Source organism: Budorcas taxicolor, chromosome 9 (genome assembly GCF_023091745.1).
Source record: "Budorcas taxicolor isolate Tak-1 chromosome 9, Takin1.1, whole genome shotgun sequence".
In the NCBI taxonomy this organism is placed as follows: domain Eukaryota; kingdom Metazoa; phylum Chordata; class Mammalia; order Artiodactyla; family Bovidae; genus Budorcas; species Budorcas taxicolor.
This window is the reverse complement of record NC_068918.1, coordinates 51,205,746-51,228,528: the sequence shown is the minus strand read 5'-3', so window position 1 is coordinate 51,228,528 and position 22,783 is coordinate 51,205,746. Positions and strand designations below refer to the sequence as shown.

The 22,783-nt window shown below is 37.0% G+C and overlaps 1 protein-coding gene across 1 annotated transcript in view; it reads right to left on the bottom strand.

Moving 5' to 3' along the window:
* MAP3K7 (mitogen-activated protein kinase kinase kinase 7) overlaps positions 1–22,783 on the bottom strand; it is a 72,107-nt gene that overhangs the window by 29,111 nt on the left and 20,213 nt on the right. The window contains exons 6-12 of the mRNA XM_052645739.1: positions 19,490–19,614; positions 13,833–13,961; positions 11,988–12,118; positions 10,307–10,388; positions 7,520–7,650; positions 6,726–6,855; positions 4,098–4,178 (exon numbers count right to left, since the gene is read on the bottom strand). Coding sequence (XP_052501699.1) covers positions 4,098–4,178; positions 6,726–6,855; positions 7,520–7,650; positions 10,307–10,388; positions 11,988–12,118; positions 13,833–13,961; positions 19,490–19,614 — 809 coding nt within the window. The remainder of the gene's footprint in view (positions 1–4,097; positions 4,179–6,725; positions 6,856–7,519; positions 7,651–10,306; positions 10,389–11,987; positions 12,119–13,832; positions 13,962–19,489; positions 19,615–22,783) is intronic.

Sequence of the window (22,783 nt, the reverse complement as noted above, 5' to 3'; positions counted from 1 at the left end):
ATCAGTATTTGGAAAAACTTACTTTTGCAAATCATATGTTGGAAATTTATTTCATTTCATAATAGCAATCGAACTGGTATCAACTATGAGGATTTTTTTAACAACAGAAAGGGAGAAAGTCCAGAAGACTTATGTTTCAATTAAGTCTTTTGCAGGTGGTATGTGTATATGTATCTGACAGTACTTTTATCCAGTGGATTTCAAAATACATTATAATCACAGTTGACTTTCTTAAGTACTCTAACTCTTCACACAAGGACTCCAGAGCAGGACTGCTGATACCCCTTGATAACAGACACCAGAGCCATGAACAAAATATCTTTTAACTATTCAGTCTCTTGTCTAGTGGCTAAGTTAAGCTGGACTCTTCTGCAGCTCCATGGACTGTAGCCCGCCAGGCCCCTCTGTCCATGGATTTCCCAGGCAAGAATACTGGGCTGAGTTACCATCTCGTTCTCCAGGGGATCTTCCCAATCCAGGAGTTGAATCCACGTCGCCTACATTGGCAGGTGGATTCTTTACCACTAAGCTACCAGGGAAGCCGACTCAGTCTCTTACTCTATGAAACTGGAAAAGGTTGTTACTCTTGTTGGGTAACTTTTTGACATTTTACCTGTTTAACTTTGACACGTGAAATTTTAAAAGGAATGTAAAATTTAGGTATTCTTCTAACACCAGATCAAATGTTACTATCAAATGTATTATAGTTTCCCAATTCATAATCCCTATCTCATTTGAGTATTTGAAATGAAGATGGGGGGAAAATAGACCCTTGGAAGCTCAGGAAATAACAAAAGCAAAATGTGGGAAAGTCAAGAAAATCCAAGTAAAAGAACCAAATAAACAAAAATCCATGTTTTTATCAAAACCTTAAAGGAAAAAACTTTAGAAAAATTTAAAGCAATCCAATAATCTGCCACCCACTCTCTTTTCTTCCAATAAAAGTAACATAAAACGGATTAGAAAACTATAGATCAGATAGTTTCAATTATGAGCAAGAGATGTCTGCATTTACATTAACTTTGCTTAGGTTGCACAGTTATTTGGCAGGACATTCTCTACAAATGAAGAGTTAGCAAAATGTCATACTGTACTGGCAATTACTCTTATTATGTGTCTTGCTTGCTAAAAAGAAGCCAGATAGATTTACAGCCACTCTGTGGGCAGGGGAAAGCAGAAAGAAGATTTAACCAGAACAAAGTTGCCAATACCTCTTTCAGAGCCAGGCCTAAAGTAGCAAGGGTACAAAAAATTGTGTAGTTTGATCCACAGAAGTCCTGAGGCATTAAAGGTCCATTTTTGCATGACCTGAGAGACTGTTAAACTGATGAATGCTGGTGTTAGCCACAGATTGCTTGTTCCTCATTTGTGGATGGCAGGGTATTTAACAGTGTTGAAGAGCAAGCAAAAAACAAGATTTAAATTTGTTGACCCATGACCAGGTTAGGCATTTTAGTCATTAAAAAGACTGTATTAAAAAATTTTTTTTAGAGTAATAGTGCCTATTTAAACACTTTTAAAACTTGGTAAAATTTTTTTTAAATGCAAGAAGCAACACTTCAAAAATGATACATTTGTACACTGCTAATAATACACATTAAAAACTTACTTGATGCTTAAAGGAGCACTCCTAATAAAAAGAGGCAGTTTATCCCAAGAGGTACATTAAGCTCAGTATACGGCACTTGGTCAAAGGAAAATATTACTGAAAATACTTATCCATAATAGATGAAAAATAGAGCTTATATTTTAAAAATACTTACAACTGGGATGCAATGCTAATTAATGCCAGTTTGGATATATCAAGAAGTATCTGATAATATAACCACAGAGTTTGTAGGGAATCAACCTCAAGTAAAAAAGTTCTAAAAGGTATTAAGAAATTTAGGGAATTAAATTTCATCCTTCTTTACAATTAAAATGGCCATGTAAGATAGTTGAGATATTCCCAAAGCACAGGTTATATCTTTTATGTTTAATTTAAAAATATAACCTAAGAATAAATTAATGTTTGACTTTTATGTCCAATTATTTCAATTCCAGTGGTTGCATCCTTTATTAAAAAAAGCGAAACTACTAGGTTAATGTTAGAATATCTGGGGAAAAAAAAACCCAACAAGAATATTTAACAAAATGTATTACTGAATACTATTTCCACTTAACAAGCATTGGTACTCTGGCAATTAGCAGCAGGATTAAGCTTTCCTGACCCCATAAGGATCCAATGTCATTAAAAAGTATCTCCTGGATGAAGAGCTCAGTTAAATTTAATACGAACCCTAAGTAGGAGCAGCACAGAATTATTCTAACTTCTGTGACTCAAACAAAACAAAAAAAAAAGGGTATAATCTGGTGTCAGAAGACCCATGATGGGATCCTGGCTGTGTAACTCTGGGAAAACCATTCAACTTCATTGGATCTTTTTCATCTGTAAAATGGCTATTAAGCTGATGTGCTTTAAACTACCTTACAGGCCACACAGCACATCTAACTAGGGTTTTTCAGCCCTGGCGCTGCTGATACTTCAGGATGGGTAATTCTTGGCTGTGGGAGGCTGCCTGTGACACTCCAGACTGTTTAGCAGCAATGCGGCTTCTGTCTAACATGTCAGTAGCACCTATTAGTTTTGACAATCATAAATATTTCCAGAGAGTGTCAAATGTCCCCTGGTAGGGTGTGGTGTGGTGCACACATTCACCCTGTCCCAGAACCTCTGCGACCATTTTTCTCCTCTTTTCCCTTACTCATTATCACATACATCACTGGCTATTTCGCTATGCGTGGGTGTATCTGTTCTTAATGTTTACCCATAAGACCCAGATTAAGATTAGTGTGCCATTTGGCTAAATGTTTCTGATACTCTCAAACATTTAAGATAATCATAGCTCAGCAATATGAATATTTAAACATTGCTGCTTCTTCAGTTAGAGTATTATTCCCTTAAACTTGGTATCTTTCAGGGCAGAAGTAAAATGATCTTAAGTACTTATACTAATTTTGAAAGCAGCCCATGACTCAATAAAAATATGCAAGGAATAAATTAACTGTATTCTCTGAAGGGCAACAATGAAAATGTAAAATAAACCACTTGAACAACCAGAATAACAAAGAACTACTCTAGAAATAAAGTGGTTTTGTATATGGAATGGGCCCTAAGAACTGTTTGAAATATTTTATATACATCTGTAATTTACAGATTTTACATGTATACTAGTTCTGACCCACTGGGAGCTCAATAATGGGTCATTTTCATAACCAGCACATATTTATTAAACACTATGTGTGAGGTCTTGAGCCAGACACGGCTGATGCCATCAATAATAAGTAACAAAGACATAGTCTCTATCCTCAGGTTTCAGTTTACTGGAGAAGACAAGAACTACTAGGCATGGTGATTTAGAGTCATCTATGAGATCATCACCATAAGAAATGAAAGCAATTTAACCATATGAGACTTGTGGGAGTTAGGTATAAAAACATAATTTGCAAGAAGATCCTCCTAATAATACATAGGAATCTGAAGTGACCATAATTATTTGGCAAGATACCATGCAAAACAGAAAATCTCATTTAGTTTTTATTTTGTTTCTGTTTTCTAGGTTAAGGCGAAATAGTATTCAGTTACTCTTTTCTCAACTTTGTATTTTACTTGCTACCAACAGAAAGAGGCTGGGACAGAATGCCAAGAGGGAGCTGCCAAGTTGCAACGAAGGAAGAAAAGGAGCCAAGGACAACAAGTATTTTTTAAAGGATTGTTTCCTTTCTGCTAGGTGAAGAAAAGGTCTGGGTTCAGCTATTCCGCTCATTTAAAAGATGAGAGGAAGTTGGCAGAATTCTGGGCTGGTATGCCTCCTTCCACGAAAAGGCTTATTACTTTACCTTCTAGTTCATCCTCAGTTTTGGAGATGTGAGGTTTCTGGCCAAGCTGGCTTCAGTGCAGATAAATGTGTACAGTTTTTAATCTGTCTCCCTAAGGACTGCATGCAAGGTATCTATTTTCACATTCTATCAAATTGGAGCAAGAAGCATTTTATAAGTACTAGGGATCATTATTCCAGTTTTACAGCTATTAGACCAACCCAGGTGGTCCATGATACCTGCTATGACGGTCTCAGGGACATCCAGAATGTTGCCAAATGAAGCGGTTTTACGGTGGCCCCGTTTAGGCTTGGAAAAGGCTGCAAAAATACACACATACAGTATACATGCAAACAACCACAAATAGTAACACAGCAAACGGTGAACAAAAACAGAATACTTTTCATATAGTTATGTTAATAACACTTCATGCAGGATGGCATGCAGAACTATCAAACCCTTTGTCCATGCTTACACAAGGCGTGATTAAAGAGCAAACAACTATCAATACAAGATGTTTCACATACTGGCTTTAATTAGCAGGAAAAAAAAAAAAAGGACAGAGACAAACAAAGCTGCAGGGTAATGAGAAAGCTAGATTTCCAACACGTTCATAGAAATAATCTAAATGCAACCACTGATGTGCAGTGCGGGTCTACGATGAAAATGGGAAGAAAAGAGGAGTTAAAAAGAACTAAGCTGTCATATTTGTTTTAATTAAACAAACACAGGAATATGTGTTCAATGAAGTGTTTCTTGAAGTGTGCTACAAAGTACAATTCAGTGATTATACGATAACTATTGAATCAAAGTATGAAATGTGTATGCTTTTATAATTATAAATATTTAAACATACTTCTGATAAACTGAGTATTTATTGTAGTTTCCAAAGTTTAGGGTCTATTCCTGCTAAACTGGAATATTTCTGAAAGGCTGGAGAATATGAACCTGTCAAAGTAAGACAATTCACCAACAAATGTTCAGCCCATCTGTTTTATTCACATTTAGGCAGAGAAAGGATACGGTTATTTAAATATATGTGGTTACCTTTAATCTGGTGAAATATCACTTATGTGAAGATTAATTATAAACCAGTACCTGACTAAAAAATTGACACTAGGAGATATAAAATTATTACTATTACATTACAGAACACTTCCTGTTTTAAGGTAGCAATCACTATTTGGCAGCTCTAACTTGAAAGATATTCCTGAAATGAAAAGGACTCCCAAAGTGTTAGGCGGCATTTCTGTATACACTGTTCATCAGACATTGTACTGTGACATCCCCACTGCACACAGAAACACTTGTGACTCAAGTGACCTCCCTCCACTCAACTTGACTGTTTCTGAAGATTCCATCTATGTGGCAGAGACCGGCCAATCTCTACTTTTCCCTTTTTTCTTAGCAACAGAACCTCAACTGACCTCAGGACAGCAATGTTCCCAGATAAAAGACTGCAGATGCCCCCTTCCCTTGAGTCCAAAGGGAGCCATCTGACCCTATTGCTACGGCCAATGACATAAACGTGGAAGTTGTTAGGAGGGACTTCTGTGAAAGCTTTTTGAAAAAGTAGCCCTTGCCCTAACTCCTGCTTCCTGATGCTGGGACTGTGGATGTGATGACTGGAACTATAACAGCCATTATGGAGCACATAGTCACCTTCAGGATGAAAGCCACACAACAGGGATTGTAACACAGAGAGACAGAAGAAACCCAGGCACCAAAGATCAAGGAGCCTACCTCCAGATTTGTGTGTGAAAACAAGTTTTGTGTTAAAGACACTGTTATTTTGGATATTCTATAATATCTAACTGATTCTAATGCTAACTGATAAATAAGTGACCAAGATTAGTTGAAGACAAAAAGAGTTAGGATGGTCCTCTGGACAACTTCTTTCTTAAAAGAACTTCACACAAAATGAAAATATTCTTTTTAGAAAGATCTTAAAACAAAACAAAACAAAATCCCACAAAACCTGGTTAGCTAAGTTAAAAAAAAATGCTAATACATTAGGGAATATACTTGTATATACATACGTAGTTTAAAAGATTAGAGGTAATACACAAAAATGCTGTGTTTATTTTTTGGTGGGACAATTATGGAAGACTGGGTTTTTTAGATTTATATTTCTACATTTTCCACAATAGAAATGTATTTATAATCAGTGCCTCTCCACCTCTAGGAAAATCAGAAAGAAAACAATTTAACCCACCATTACTAAATGAACCTGGTTAGAAAAGAAGGTTAGAAGTTCACTAAGGTAACAAAACATGTAATTATTTTTGTGCTGACCAGTCTTTCCACAATTAATCATTTAAGTACTAACAAAATGGAAGAGAAATGCTAGCTTTTTCCAGATCAAATTACTATGATCTTTTATTTTACAATTAAAAGAATTAATCACAAATGTAGCTACTTTTGCCACTGAAAGGAGCAGCAGCAGACAGTAAGGCCAAATTGTATTTTGATCTGGAGCACATTTTTCTGCTAAATTCAAAATAAAACATTTGCTATTACTTGAGTTCAGCACAAAACTAGTAGAATCACTCAAAATCTTCCTAAAACATCCTAGTATTGGCTAAATTTCAATTTCTCATTTAGATTTTCAGCTCATATTGAGCTGAATTATATTTGATAAAAATCTGTAATAAATTAAACTTTATAATGCAAATAATTTTACAAATCATGCTTGGTTTATCTGGAATTTGGAATGCTTTCTGCTAGAAGCATAGGAAGTATATTATAAATCAACTTCCTGCTTTAAAAAAATTTAGGACACTGACAAAAAGCCCCTGACATTCCCATGACTGAAACAACTGAAACCACCATCTTCGTTCCTCTTCAGACTTTTACTTCCTTTTTACCTGTGGTTGCAGCAATCCTGGCTTCTATTTCAGACATATCGGCACTCATCCTCTTGCCTTCAGAGGTCGGGGGCAAGCTCTCCACGCTGCTCCCACGAGAAGCTCCCAAGCTCAAACGCCCAGATTCACTCTGTTAGAAACATAGGTCAATTTGAATGACTGAAGCTCTTTATATTTAAAAATCCTGGGCAGCTAGAAGAAGGGAGATACCAACTGGGATTTTTATGGGTTCTGTTCTGAAAGAAATGGCAAGTTTTCAGGGAAAGGGAGCTGTAGGAGTGAGGAAGAACAAGCTGCAGACACTGGCCTCTAGGAAAAGGTGATCACTAGAGCTAGGAGTTAAATGTCCCAATTATTAGTTATCCTAAATGCCTCAAGGAAGACGAATAAAATCACTCCTTAAAATATTTAAAGAACAGTAACAGCAAAAGTATAATAAATCTGGAAACATGAAATGATGAATCTAGAAGAACTCCTTTAACCAGGTAGTACAGCCAAGAAATCTCCATCTTATACTTGTAACCATTAACTGTTCAAGTTAGGGATCATCGTAAGGAAGATACGCACAAATGTCAAAGGCAGTAATCATCAGATGGGAGAACAATTAATTATAAAGAATTTCAGGAGAATCTCATTACACACATCTACTCTTAAGCCTATCTGTCTGCTTCAGGAACAAGATTCAGGACTTGTACAGTCGAAGAAGGCAAACAATACTTGTTAGTATAATGTTTAGGACTTCATGACTACTGGTAAGGTTACCAAAAGATTTTACTTTTAATAACAAAACAAACCTGTTGTTTTGCCTGGTTTTTCAACAATTTTGATTCTAAGCGTTTAATTGTATCGTTTGTGGCAGGAACTTGTTCCATGTTAGTGTCACTTTTATTACTGGTGTTTGTAGAAGCGATGTCCATGAAGGAGCCTAGGAAAGCAAAAATATTTATGACAATAGGCTGGGAATAACACAAATGCTTCATTCAATAAAATGTAACTTAAATTCTTTTCTAAACTAGCAAGATACGAATAGAAATAAGACTTTTCAAGCTAATGAAGATACCCAAACTAACCCATTTTAAATGATATTTCAGGATAGCACAAAAAGGGAATCAAAATGCCTAAACAGTTTTCTAATAGTCAAGAATGACTAATTCTTAGCTTGAGAGAAAGAAATGGTTATTAATCAAGATGGGAAAGACTGTGGAAGGACTGACTCAGAAGGGAGCTCAGTTAGGAAAATGGTAATTCTGAGCTCATAGCAGATATCAATCAAGTAGCTGGATATGTGGGTATGGAGTTCAAATTTGGGATGGAACAAAAATATTGGCAAATACATGGTATACATGCATACTGGATGAGATTACTAAGGAAATGAGTTTAGACAAACAAAGAGGTCAAAGGACTAAGCCCTGGGCACTCCTTCGTTTACAGGTTGGGAAGATGAAGAATGACCAGCACAGGAAAGCATGAAAGTAAGTGATCGGAGATGTAAGATGAAGCCCAGGCTAGCATGGTGTCCTGGAGACCAACTCAAAGTGCTGAAAATAGCAGACAGCAACAAACTGTGTCAAAGGCTACTGAGAATCAAAAAAGATGCGATCCGAAAACCCTTCATTTAGATTTAGTAATGTGAAGATAACTGGTGACCTTGACAAGAGCAATTCTAGAGTAGTGGTATAATAAAAGCTTGAACGGAGTGAGCACAAGAGAGAATGGCAAGAGAGAAGCTAGAGAAATGCAAATACAGACTTTAACAGTCCCCGCCTTATCCACAGGGGATACATTCTAAGACCTCCAGTGGATGCCTGCCGCCTCAGATAGTACAGAGCCCTTGCATACTGTTTTTTCTTACACATATATACCTATGATAAACTTTAATTTATAAATTAGGCACAGTAAGAGATTAACAAGAGTAACTAAAAATAAAACAGAACAACTGTAACAATATACTGCAATAAAAGTTACACGAATGATGTGGTCTCTCTCTCTCAACATACCTTACTGTATAAATTTAATACCTTTTTCTAACTAAGCACTTATCCTGCACTATGGCTGTTAACTTTTGCAGTTTGAAGCATGACAGCAAAACAAGCACAGATTTCTTTTTCCTTCTTCATGATTTCATGGATAGAAGTTCTTAATGCAGATCTTAGCAACCTCAGCCAGCACAGGATTATTTTCCCCCCTAATTAAAGTTGAGAATTTTCACCTTTTCAGTTAGAGGGAGCACTTTCCAGCTTCTCTTTGGCATATCAGAATTGCCAGCATCACTACTCGTGTGCTTTGGGGCCATTACTAAATAAAATTAGGGTCTCATGAACACAAGCACTGTGATACCTTGACAGGTGATTGTGACAACCAACAGGGCTACCAAGTGACAAATGGATAGGATACAATGAATAAAAGGACGATCCATAGGATGGAGTGAGATTTCACCATGCTGCTCAAGATAGCTGCAATCTAAAACTTATGAATTGTTTCATTCTGGAATTTTTCATTTAGTATTTCTGGATCACAGTTGACCACAGGTAACTGAAACTGCAGAAAGTAAAACTGTGGACAAGGGGGGATGACTGTATGTATACTTAGGGAATGATCCCAGCATAAAGGCTAAAACTGATGATGCAAGAGACAGGAAGAATTGCTAGGAGAGCAGATGGGATCTGATGCACAAGGGGACAGGCTTGCCTCTGGCTGTGAGCATGGACAGTTCAGCATGGGAACAGAACAGAGTGCAGAGCAGAGGGGCAGACACAGGCAGGTGGGCACATGGAGAGGGGGAATTTGTGGCAGCTGTCTTTTGATCACAGAGAAATGGTAAAGAAGGTCAGCTGAGAGTAAGGAATGGCAGGCAAATGTTTTTAGAGAAATTCACTTTAGAATTCAGAGCATCTCAGAAAGACTTTCAGTAAAATTGGAACCAGTTTAAATATAATTTTTTTGGAGGTAGGGGAAATAGACCAGTAAAAATAAAATTTTAAGAATGCATTAAGTATATGTGTACACACACACCTATGCCTTTTAGTTTTAATCAAACTAATAATGAAATGTTCATAATACCATATATTTTGAGAAGTAAAATTTTTCTAAGTTAGAGTATTACTTTTACTGGGTTTGTTTTTGATGACCACAAACTATGGAACTGAGGAACTCTGAACTAAAACACAGCTTCTTAAATGAATGTCTGTATGGATTCTTCTACAAAGATCAAGAAGTAGGGTGCTCATAATATAGGAAATATACTGTTTTATATATATATTTGTAATAATTTTTGATACTATTTGATCTAACTGTATCTGTGTAAGAATTATTTTTCAAGTAAAGAATGGCATCCACAGAAATCTAATATCCAGTCTTTTTAGATACAATTGTGTAAGAATTTCAAAACTTGGAAGTGGGTTTTCAATTAACTAACCCTGGGTACCTGCATGAAGAATGATGCACCTGGAAATTCAAATTGCAATCATATTAAAGGAATAAATTAAAATGCAAAAAGGGACATCATTCATTGCTTCTTGATTATCACTTCACAGGAACAGAGACAAAAATTCAGCTTATTACATTCCAATCTATCCATTTACCTGTACTGGTAGCGGAGTTGCTCTGTCCTTCATCTGAATACTGACAAGGGTATTGTAACGGCTCATCTGCTCCTGGAAAGTACTATATATAAAAAGTAAATAACAATTTAAACTTTCTTTAATACAAATTAAATCGTGTGAAAATTAACTTACAGAGTAAGTATGTTTGAATTACTTCCTTGCTGAGATCTGAATGCAGCAAAGATGCTGCTTTATTTTCACTAAGGCATACATGGAAATTTGTGGATACAAAGACAACAATGTGCTAACTCTTCTAAATTTCAATTGTTATCAGTGCCATATATCTACCTACATAGAGCCTAGATAATCTTGAAGAAAACAGCCAATATTCTTCTAGAGGAACATATGAAATACAGTAGTATCATTCCTCATAATTACATGAAACATTATTCATGTTCTCATAGCAGTGATGCAAATCTCTAAAGTGTTGAAATGACCGAGTCTGACAACTGAGATGGTATGCCATAGAATAATTTGTTAGACGTTTTAAATATCAAGGATAGATTATGAATGTCACTCTTATGAATCAGAGGTAAAATATTGGATATATCTGCTGGATAAAAATTAGAATTTAGGGAGAAAAAAAAGAAACGTTTTCTTCTCAAATTAGACAAAGCACATATATACACAATCAAAATCTGAATACTTTTTATAATCCAAAATTTTAAGGTATCTGATTATGGAGACCAAGCTGTTTTCTATACTTTTTAATTTTAATTTTTACTGAGTTGTTTTCTTATGAGTGTATCTTTAGGTCCCAGGATTCTACATATAGCTCTTCTCCAAATATGAAATTAAGCTTTAATAAGATGAGTTCAAGCTGCTGTGCCTAACTTATTTTCAATAGAATGAACAAATTAATTATGTGGCCATTTAGGAAATCACTTAATCTATATTCAAAGAGATTGAAAGATTCTTCTACTTAGCAAATTGTTCTGAAATTCAGGCACTTTTGCAAGTGCATAAACATTTCCAAGTCAAGGTACTACTTGACAGATTTGTTAGAGCATCACAACCAGAGGCCTAGAATGATTCAAATAATTCTAACAAAAGTGATTTATAGACTGGGAAATTCTAATAATCATTTAAAATGATTCTTCTACATTCTAAAATTCTATAGATCCTAGAAAAAAGTTTAACTTTTTAATGGCAAGTGGAAAGCTGAAAATATACAATGAAAAACCAAAAGGTAAAAATCACTTAAATAGAAGTGTCTGGGAATGTAGCCTCTCTAGTGCGCTACATAAATGACTGCTTGATAAAGATATGTACTAAAGAAAATTTATAACTCAGCAACAATTAGAGTCATAAAGTACCCAAGTCCTGTAAAGGCTTTAGCGATCATCTAATTCAACTTCTCTCACATTACAGATAAGGCAACAGGCCCAGTAACAAATATATCTACTAAGTTAAGCAGAAGCAAAAAAGCATGTTCAGAGACCTAGTCTAGCCATCTTTCCATTATAAAGAACTAGATTTTTTTTTTCCAAAATAATGTTTTCTCCTCTGATTATGTGAGTAATGAATACCCATTCTAAAGTAGAAAATACAAAAATGTATTAAACAAAAAAAATGATACCCATTTACTTTAAAATCTCATTAAAACTCAGTATATATAAAAGTCCCTTAATCCCAAAGCCCCTCAAAAGAAGGATTATACCCGCATCAAGTGAGTCATTATTTTCACAATTTCCTCCATTGAAGGGCGCTGAGAAGGATCTTTAGACCAACAACGAGTCATCAGGCTCTCAATGGGCTTAGGTAAATTTTTGATCAGTGGTGGTCGAGTACCTAACAATTAAAAGTTACAGGAAGGGAGAAAAGAATGTATTTACTCAAAGAATAGTATAAGTTTCTAACATGGTATTTATTTTCTAAATCAAGATTTTTTTTAGGAGGAATAAAAGTACATTTATTTTGTCCTTTAGGTTAACATTACATTTTCATAAAGGGGAATCTACACCTTTTGAGAAACCAAATTAAAATTTTCACATGCATTATGACTGAGTTAACAATAGTTCATTTATTATAAACACTCTTTTAACAAATGGTTAACAGCTTAATGTGTGAATGGTAACGCAAGGTCATCTTACCTGACCTGTATTTTCAGATTTATCATAAAAATTTCAATGTTTGACAAATTATCTTCCATTTATCAAAAGTCATCTACCACAGTTGATATATTATATGGTATTACACTCACTGACTTCTAAATGGTTCTTTTGTGGGAGGCAGGCCTTACAATAGCTGTGAGTCAGTCATTTCACAAGCTGAAAACGGCCAACTTTTGTGTAATTTAATAAGACTGATATCACTACTAGCAAGGGTCCCTAACTTAAAAGAAGGGCTCGATTATAATGAAATCTTTGTAAATTTATCAATTAATAAGTTAGTTCTTTCATTTCTTACTTCACTGACATTCAGTTTTACTGACACATGATAGACGAAGAAAACAAACTGTCCTGGTCAATGCTCTCGCATTCTCCATAACGACAAAAAAGGTAGCACAATGAACCGGAAATCAGTAAACACACAAGATTACTCCAATGACTCCTTGACAGGTCTATGAATGACCAAAACAGTGAGGCAGATATTTATTCTATCACATGTGGAACAGTGTGTCAAAAATGCCATTAGTCAGAGTAATTATAATCAAGAGATAGAAATTAAACAACAGAGAAGGATACCAAAGTTAAAAGATTCAGCAATTTCCTTTCAAGAAGTTTATTCTCCCAAAGGAACTGCAAAGTAAATTGATTAATGAAGGAGATGTATTCTAGTATCATGAGTGGTTAGAAACATTGTAATTAGAGGTATAAAGGGAATAGGAGGGATGCAAGGACATTGTGTCCATAAATGAATATAACTTAAAAATATGGACATCTGAGTCAGAAACATCCAGATCTAATCTTAGCAACACCACTTACTAAACTTGTGACCCCAGGAAAATTACTTAGCTTCTCTAGGTCTCAGCTTCCTAATAAGGAAAGCTGTAAAATGGGGCAATAACAGCACTCACATCATAAAGATGAATGAGAAGCTAAAAAGCAAGACTACGTGATGCACTTCACGTTTTGCCTTTATGAATAGCTTCAGTAACAAGTCTTACTCAATATGTTTTGCTTTCTCTCCTCAGTGAGACACTGTTTCTTCAAGAGGAAAAAGCAATAGCTCCCTAATTATCTTAACCATGTGAGAAATTTTTTTTTTCCCCACAGCGTCCAGTCCAACGTGTTCCTGTCTGCTGGAGAGAGGCAACGAGGCAGGTGGCTCTGGCTGTCTACTGACGGCCTCTTCCGCATGGGTACAGCCAGCAGACCTTCTCAGCTTTGTCCAGAGCCAGGACTGCCCCAGCTCTGCTCAATCAGTATCAGGGCAGGTAGGGCTTGAGGCTGGTTACAGGAAATCGTATACTTTAATACTGGGGATAAATGGTCTTCTTTAGGGGAGAAACAATTTCCAAATAAGAAATATACAAAATATACTGATGAAAAACTTCACAAACCGTTATGAACAGCCCACATGATACGGAAAGCCGGGCCACCAATTTCATCAAAGGGTTTCCGACGTGTTATCACTTCCCAAAGGATAATACCCCAACTGAAGACATCACATTTTTCACTGTAATTGCTACCTAGAAAAAAAGGTAGTAAAATTTCAAGACTTTTCCCCACATGACTTACAGAAGTAGTGGCTTTCATAAATTTTAAGAATAAGCATTATGTACAAAAACAAGAGAATGCCACAGGTAGGGCTGAGAAACTCTTTCTGAAGACCTCAAGTCTTTGCAATAAATATACTTTTAAAATGAGTTAAGTATTAATAATGTACTCAAAAACTTACTTTATCATGTATAAAATAGATAACTAGCAGGAAGCTGCTGTATAACACAAGGATCCCAGCCTGGCACTCTGTGATGATCTGGACTTGGAGTGGGGGGTAGGGGAGGGAGGCTAAAAAGGAAGGGGGGACACATACATACACACATATATATAGTTATGACTGATTTGCACTGACGTACAGCAGAGACCACCACACTGTAAAGCAATTATCATCCAATAAAGAGAAAAAAAAACAAAACCCACTTTAGAAAGTTAGTTATTTTCTACCTTCTTGTCAAGAAATGTAGACCTTATCTTTTATTTAAACATATTTTCTCTGGGGCAGAGAATTAAAACAACTTATACAGTCCTTTCTGTAATTTCTTATTCCTTTCTGTAATTTCTTAATCTTAAAATTTTCTTCTCCCATTCTCTTGATGGAAAACACTATCAAAGCAGAAGAAATTTCTAATCTAGTGTGAAGATTTTTTTTCCAAAATATCTGATGAGATAAATTATTAACTTGAAAACTTAAAAGTAAGTTGCAAGCAGGAAAACTACAAATACCAAATTTACAGTAAGCAGATATATGCAGGGAAATGTACATAATTATAAGTTGGTTGGTCAATCAGCCGATAAACAAACAAAATCCTAAAACCCATGAACAACCCACTGTGAGAATGACCGATTATTACAGCAATAGCTACAGACGCACTTCGCATGTGCCAGAGGCACTGGGCACTATAAACTGGACAATGACATTCCAGTCTGATTGAACCATAGGTGCTGACATCTTTCAGAAATGAAGAAATCTACATAGCCTAATAGTCTGAGTTTTGTTGCTCTAAACAATTAAGAGTAACTTTCATTTCTGGGTTCTTCTGCAAAAACAAATCTTTCTGCTCTGCACATTATGGTAATAACTGTACTATTTTAACTCAAAGAAAGTCACATTAAATAAATAATTTCAAAACAAGGCCAATTATGTGTATTCTACATACAAACTTAAAACAAGTGGCATTATTTAACCTTATATAATTGAACACTGGCTTTTCCACAAACTTTTTAACTGAACCTTGTGGCAAAATAGCTCCACTCAAGGGACCAGCTGCAGAACAAATTTCTTTCTCTTGGTGGCTAAAAACAAAGAACAAAAACCTCTCAATTCATCAAAAATAAAAGTCAAGATCAGAATTCAATTATTGAATGTTTCTGAATTTCATGGGCTTTCATACCTTCTAATGTAAAGATCTTCACGACCCAGATAATCATGATGATATGTTCACTAATCTAGAGCCAGACATCCTGGAATGTGAAGTCAAGTGGGCCTTAGAAAGCATCACTACGAACAAAGCTAGTTGAGGTGATGGAATTCCAGTCGAGCTGTTTCAAATCCTGAAAGATGATGCTGTGAAAGTGCTGCACTCGATATGCCAGCAAATTTGGAAAACTCAGCAGTGGCCACAGGACTGGAAAAGGTCAGTTTTCATTCCAATCCCAAAGAAAGGCAATGTCAAAGAATGCTCAAACTACCGCACAGTTGCACTCTTCTCACATGCTAGTAAAGTAATGCTCAAAATTCTCCAAGCCAGGCTTCAGCAATACGTGAACCGTGAACTTCCTGATGTTCAAGCTGGTTTTAGAAAAGGCAGAGGAACCAGAGATCAAATTGCCAACATCCGCTGGATCATCGAAAAAGCAAGAGAGTTCCAGAAAAACATCTATTTCTGCTTTATTGACTATGCCAAAGCCTTTGACTATGTGGATCACAATAAACTGTGGAAAATTCTGAAAGAGATGGGAATACCAGACCACCTGACCTGCCTCTTGAGAAATCTGTATGCAGGCCAGGAAGCAACAGTTAGAACTGGACATGGAACAACAGACTGGTTCCAAATAGGAAAAGGAGTATGTCAAGGCTGTATATTGTCACCCTGCTTATTTAACTTATATGCAGAGTATATCATGAGAAATGCTGGACTGGAAGAAACACAAGCTGGAATCAAGATTGCTGGGAGAAATATCAATAACCTCAGATATGCAGATGATACCACCCTTATGGCAGAAAGTGAAGAGGAACTAAAAAGCCTGTTGATGAAAGTGAAAGAGGAGAGTGAAAAAGTTGGCTTAAAGCTCAACATTCAGAAAACGAAGATCATGGCATCTGGTCCCATCACTTCATGGGAAATAGATGGGAAACAGTGGAAACAGTGTCAGACTTTATTTTTCTGGGCTCCAAAATCACTGCAGATGGTGATTGCAGCCATGAAATTAAAAGATGCTTACTCCTTGGAAGAAAAGTTATGACCAACCTAGATAGCATATTCAAAAGCAGAGACATTACTTTGCCAACTGAGGTCCGTCTAGTCAAGGCTATAGTTTTTCCTGTGGTCATGTATGGATATGAGAGTTGGACTGTGGAGAAGGCTGAGCGCTGAAGAATTGATGCTTTTGAACTGTGGTGTTGGAGAAGACTCTTGAGAGTCCCCTGGACTGCAAGGAGATCCAACCAGTCCATTCTGAAGGAGATCAGCCCTGGGATTTCTTTGGAGGGAATCATGCTGAAGCTGAAACTCCAGGACTTTGGCCACCTCATGCGAAGAGTTGACTCATTGGAAAAGACTCTGATGCTGGGAGGGATTGGGGGCAGGAGGAGAAGGGGACGACAGAGGATGAGATGGCTGGATGGCATCACGGACTCGATGGACGTGAGTCTGAGTGAACTCTGGGAGTTGGTGATGGACAGGGAGGCCTGGCGTGCTGCGATTCATGGGGTCGCAAAGAGTCGGACACGACTGAGCGACTGAACTGAAGTGTACTGAACTGAATGTATGAATCACATGTCTGCAGTTCAAATTTTCTCAATTGTTTAAAAGATAATTGATGTTCTTATGCAGAAACCTCATATGCAACTTATGGATCACTCTTTCAAAACTTGAGTTAAGACACACAGATGTAAAAGTAAGCATAAAGTATCCCTTACTTGTTGTCCTTAGCATCACACGTCTGTCCAGTTAGTTGCATTCTTCTAAGGCATGCTCCTTTAAGCTTTGAACGGCCGATTTTTAATCACTAGGAAACCAGCACAAAGTACACTCGGTTCTCGTTATGCCCTGTATTGTCTTATAAAGTTTGCAGTGAACAGGACTGGAAAAGGTCAGTTTACATTCCAATCCCTAAGAAAGGCATGGAGAAGGCAATGGTATCACATTGCCTGGAAAATTCCAAGGACGGAGGAGGCTGGTGGGCTGCAGTCCATAGGGTCACTAAGAGTTGGACACAAGTGAAGCGACTTAGCAGCAGCAGCAGCAGCAGCAAAAAAGGCAATGCCAAAGAATGCTCAACCTACCACACAATTGCACTCATCTCACACGCTAGTAAAGTAATGCTCAAAATTCTCCAAGCCAGGCTTCAATAGTACATGAACCGTGAACTTCCAGATGTTCAAGATGGATTTAGAAAAGGCAGAGGAACCAGAAATCAAACTGCCAACATCCAAAGGATCATCGAAAAAGTTATAGAGTTCCAGAAAAACATCTACTTCTGCTTTATTGACTATGCCAAACCTTTGACTGTGTGGACCACGATAAACTCTAGAAATTCTTAAAGAGATGGGACTACCAGACTACCTGACCTGTGTCCTGAGAAATCTGTATGCAGGTCAGGAAGCAGCATCCAAAACTGGGGACACGGAACACACTGGTTCCAAATAGGGAAAAGAGTACGTAAAGGCTGAATACTGTCACTCTGCTTATTTAACTTATATGCAGAGTACATCATGAGAAAAGCTGGGCTGGATGAAGCACAAGCTGGAATCAAGATTGCTGGGAGAAATATCAAAAAGCTCAGATATGCAGATGACACCACCCTTAAGGCAGAAAGTGAAGAAATAAAGAGCCTCTTGATGAAAGCGAAAGAGGAGAGTGAAAAAGTTGGCTTAAAACTCAACATTCAGAAAACTAAGGTCATGGCATCCGGTCCCATCACTTCATGGCAAATAGATGGGGAAACAATGTAAACAGTGAGAGACTTTATTTTTGGGGGCTCCCGAAAATCACTGCAGATGGTGACTGCAGCCATGAAATTAAAAGACGTTTGCTCCTTGGAAGAAAAGTTATGACCAACCTAGACAGCTTATTGAAAAGCAGAGATATTACTTTGCCAACAAAGGTCCATCTAGTCAAAGCTATGGTTTTTCCAGTAGTCATGTATGGATGTGAGAGTTGGACTACAAAGAAAGCTGAGCACCAAAGAATTGATGCTTTTGAACTGTGGTGTTTGTGTGTGCGTGTGTGTGAACTGTGGTGTTGGAGAAGACTCTTGAGAGTCCCTTGGACTGCAAGGAGATCCAACCAGTCCATCTTAAAGGAGATCAGTCCTGAATATTCATTAGAAGGACTGATGCTGAAGCTGAAACTCCAATACTTTGACCACCTGATGTGAAGAACTGACTCATCTGAAAAGACCCTGATGCTGGGAAAGACTGAAAGCAGGAGGAGAAGGGGACAACAGAGGATGAGATGGTTGGATGGCATCACCAACTTAATGGACATGAGTTTGACTAAGCTCCAGGAATTGGCAATGGACAGGGAAGCCTGGTGTGCTGCAGTCCATGGGGTCTCAAAGAGTCGGACACGACTGAGCGACTAAACTGAACTGTTAAAATTTGTAAACACTGAATCATTTCCTCCAGGAGGAAATACATGATTGGGTTCCTGTGAGCCTCTTCACAATGTTTTTGTCAACTTATCAAAATATTAACCTTGTTTTATGTGTTTCTGTAAGACACATCACAGCCTTCTGATACTTAGGAACACTAGAAAACACTTCAATATTACTCATAGAGGCTGTTTTAAACTGTGAAATCATCAACACAAAGTACAAAAAAGGGAAAAAAATGAGGCACTCGATAGATCACAGAAGTGATACAGTATGAGAACTGACACAAGAGGGCAGAGCAGTGCCTTGTTTGACCTCAGCCGGGAATGTGTGTGTTGGGCGACTCAAAATTTTTTCCTGCTCTGTGCATACCTGTGAGTAACTTATGAAAAAAATTATGAGTACTGATTTTAGGGGTCACATAGGCAAGTTTGCAGTTATGGAATCTGAGCATGAGGATCAATTGTACATATGCCTGAACTTCACAGACAACCGAAATCTTGCTATGAGATTCCAGATCTAAGGCTGTATTTATGCAGTACTTCCTTAGACTTTAGGAAGTATCTTGTGTAAACGACATGTAGAAATAAAATCATGTAAATAGGGGAAAGCCATAAACACACTGGATTTACATGGGGTAATAAGGCAGATTATCAGTCACATCACACTTTTGCTATTTTACCTTCAAAAACTTCAGGTGCCATCCAAGCAGCACTCCCCTTATTGTTGGTCATGTGCGTCTGAATGTCACAGGCTGTACCAAAATCACAGATTTTTAAAACTGTCCCCCCTGCAACCAGCAGCAAGCTGTTTAAAAAACAAACAAGACAAAAAATAAGCCAAAAAATGAATTAAAGGTTATAAGACCAGTATTTGATTCTACAATAAAAGACATTTGAGGAAAAAGAAAAGGTTAATAAGCAAAATGTCACCATTCAACTTCTGTAAAATGTGAACCAGTCACCTGTAATAGCTTAATAATACAGAAAAATATTGGCAAAAGTTAACTGTAAGCCAGTTCTTAGGGTGACTGCTAGACTCAAATTTTGATGTCTCTATCTCTATCTCCATAATCTTTGTTGATTATGCTTCTCTCTGGGCCAAAATATGGGGTTTTAAAAAACATCTAGTAAGTGAACATTAAGGTGTTCTGAAATGGGAGTGGATGGGTATCAATATCTTCATTAATTGTTGGCTCCTGTACTTTACCTGCCTACCCCAGTGTTTTTTAAGGTGCACATAGAAACCTAGTCCTAAATCATAAAAATTCTAGATCACATATCTGGGGACCTAGATTGCAAAACAACCTAGAAGATTATGACAGCATTAAAGAAAAATAGAAAATATCAAAGTGTATCACAACTACTGAGATTAAATATTGTCTCAGGAAAGTTCAGTTTCAGGCCTACACACATGATTATGTACACACGACAGACTGTGAAGTACTTCCTGCTGTGGATCATGGTGCCAAAAGTTTCCAAACCTTCTCTGCTCTGATTAGCCTTACTGTGAACAGAAATGAGTCTTCAGTTAGCCTAACGTAGCAAGCCTGCTTAGCTGTTCACTGACCCTATTTCCTTTCCTTTTTGGGTACATTTCTCAGCCTTCTGAGCAATTAGGTATGGTTATTATGACCATTCTAGCCAGTACAATGTGATGTACTTCACCTTCAAGCCTGATCCATAAAAATCTCCTACATATATATATATACACATATATATATATATACATACATACATACACACACACACACACACACACTCCTGTTCCTTTCCCTATATGTCACTGAATGCAGAGGATTCTGACCTATAAGACAGATGGAGTCTGGGACATGAATCAGGAATGTTCACTTTGAACTTTAGAAGCAAAACCCACAAACCACCAAACGCATTTAGGGTTCAGTTCTCTATCTTTTGGCTTAATGATGCCCTTATCTTCTTGTAAGATCACCTATGCATGTAAAGGACATTTGCTGTTATATGCAGCACCTCTGGGTTTGTTGCTGGATGTTTTTGCAGTTTCCCCAGTTTGCCATATTGCTGGAGGACCAAAATTCTTCTCATGTGAGTTTAAGAGTCAAAGCCACGTTACTATATGAGCACTGTGAGCACTGTCAAGAGCAGTGTATGGGGATTTGAGCATGTATAGGTTACACTATACATAATATTGCTTTATCCCCTTCCCGGGATATTTTTTTATATCATTATATACAGATATTTACATAAAGTTATAAATTCTTTGCATACAATTCTGTTCTAAAATTCTAACTGGACAGATTATTTAGAATATTAGTTTTCTTTTTTAGTCCATCATGACCAAAATAAGCCAGATAAACTACTATTCATATCTCCATAATGCCACAAATACTGTGATAATTTAAGTAGAAAGAATGCTAAGTGCAAATTACCTTTATATACACTTCAACAAACAAAAAATTTTTCCTTGTTTCACTGTTGCTAAGTTCTTACTACTCTTTATCCAAGAGAAGAATTCTGTAACTGACTTCCTGGTTTCATCCTAGTATATTCAAAATATCACAGTATTTTTTCTGAATGACTTTTATATTATTACTATTTACAGTGAATACCCCTTTATTCATAAGACTCTGAATGAACTAACAAAAAGGTAACTAAAGTAGGGGCACAAGCTGATACTGTATGAAACACCTAATTGTATCATCAGGTGCCTTCTTTCTGTACCATTTTAAAAAATTCCTCCTGACTGGAGACTCCACAGGTTTTCCAGGGACAATAAGATAGGGCACATGTGTCTGTATAAATTATATATGAAAGTACAGCCATTCCAAAGAGTTTCCTTTTCCCCAGTACCTTCTAAAAAATAAATTCAATGATAAAGCCCAATTTGTATACAGGGTGCCCCACAGGCAATTTTCAACACTACACCATGAGTCCAACGGTAAGAATGCCTGAGAGGAATGAATGACCTAGACTATATCTCTTGTAAATATGTTAATGGTATTTATTAGCAAAACGAGAGTCCCTAGCTGCAGATGATGTTGGTAAGACATATCTGGTCTGTCTAAATAGGTTGGTTAAATAAACCTGAAATTTATGGATTTACAGGGTGTGGTTGAATGGAGAATGGAAATAGATGTTTAGGCTGTGTAATTATGGAATCTAAAAGATGTTAAAAAACATCTCTTGTGAGATTATTTTAAAGTATATTGTTTAATAACTCATTAGTCATTTCAAAGCCAAATATGCCCCAGTGCAGACAGGTGTTGCATCTAATGGGTTCTGGCTCCTCTAGGAAAACGATGCTTCATGCGTTATACTTGCATCATGAAGGCATAATACCTTCATACCTCATTGTTCCTGGGTAAGAGCTATATTTTCACAAATTTGCTTTGCTAATTCAACTCTGTGTGAATCTGGGGAGGGGGGGAAAGGAGAGCACAATCTCCCAAAACAGGGACCAAAAAAGCTGCTTTCTTCTTTACTAGCCAAGATAGGTAGCTACAACAACAATCTTGGGAGTCAAGTTAAAAAGAAGTATCATAAACCTGGGACTTAAACATTATTTGACCAAGGACCCAGGGAATGAGATATCAGTTTAAGCCTGGAGGTGGAAATAAGGTACACTCGTGAGAATGGAGATTCCAAGAGTAGAAACCTATGTAGAGTGCATCAGATTAGAAAGGAGAGTGAGAAGTCCTACCTGGAAGGGATACTTTGATGCTTAAATCACTGTCAAGAGAATGGAATACTTCTGACTGGTTTCCTAGGGGAAACCTCTTATCTGAGAACCCATGTGATGGCTAGCAGTAGAGGAGAAAGGGCACAGGGGGAATTTTTGTCACAGGTGGATAGAAAAGAGAAAAATTAGAGAGAAATTGGGACAGAAATATGTATGTTTCTTTAACTCGAGTACCCCTGGGGCGAGGGGAATCTCTGAAGTTTTAGCCTTTAAAAATACTTATTTAAGGAATTTTGAGGTTTTTTCAAAGTCCCAGGAT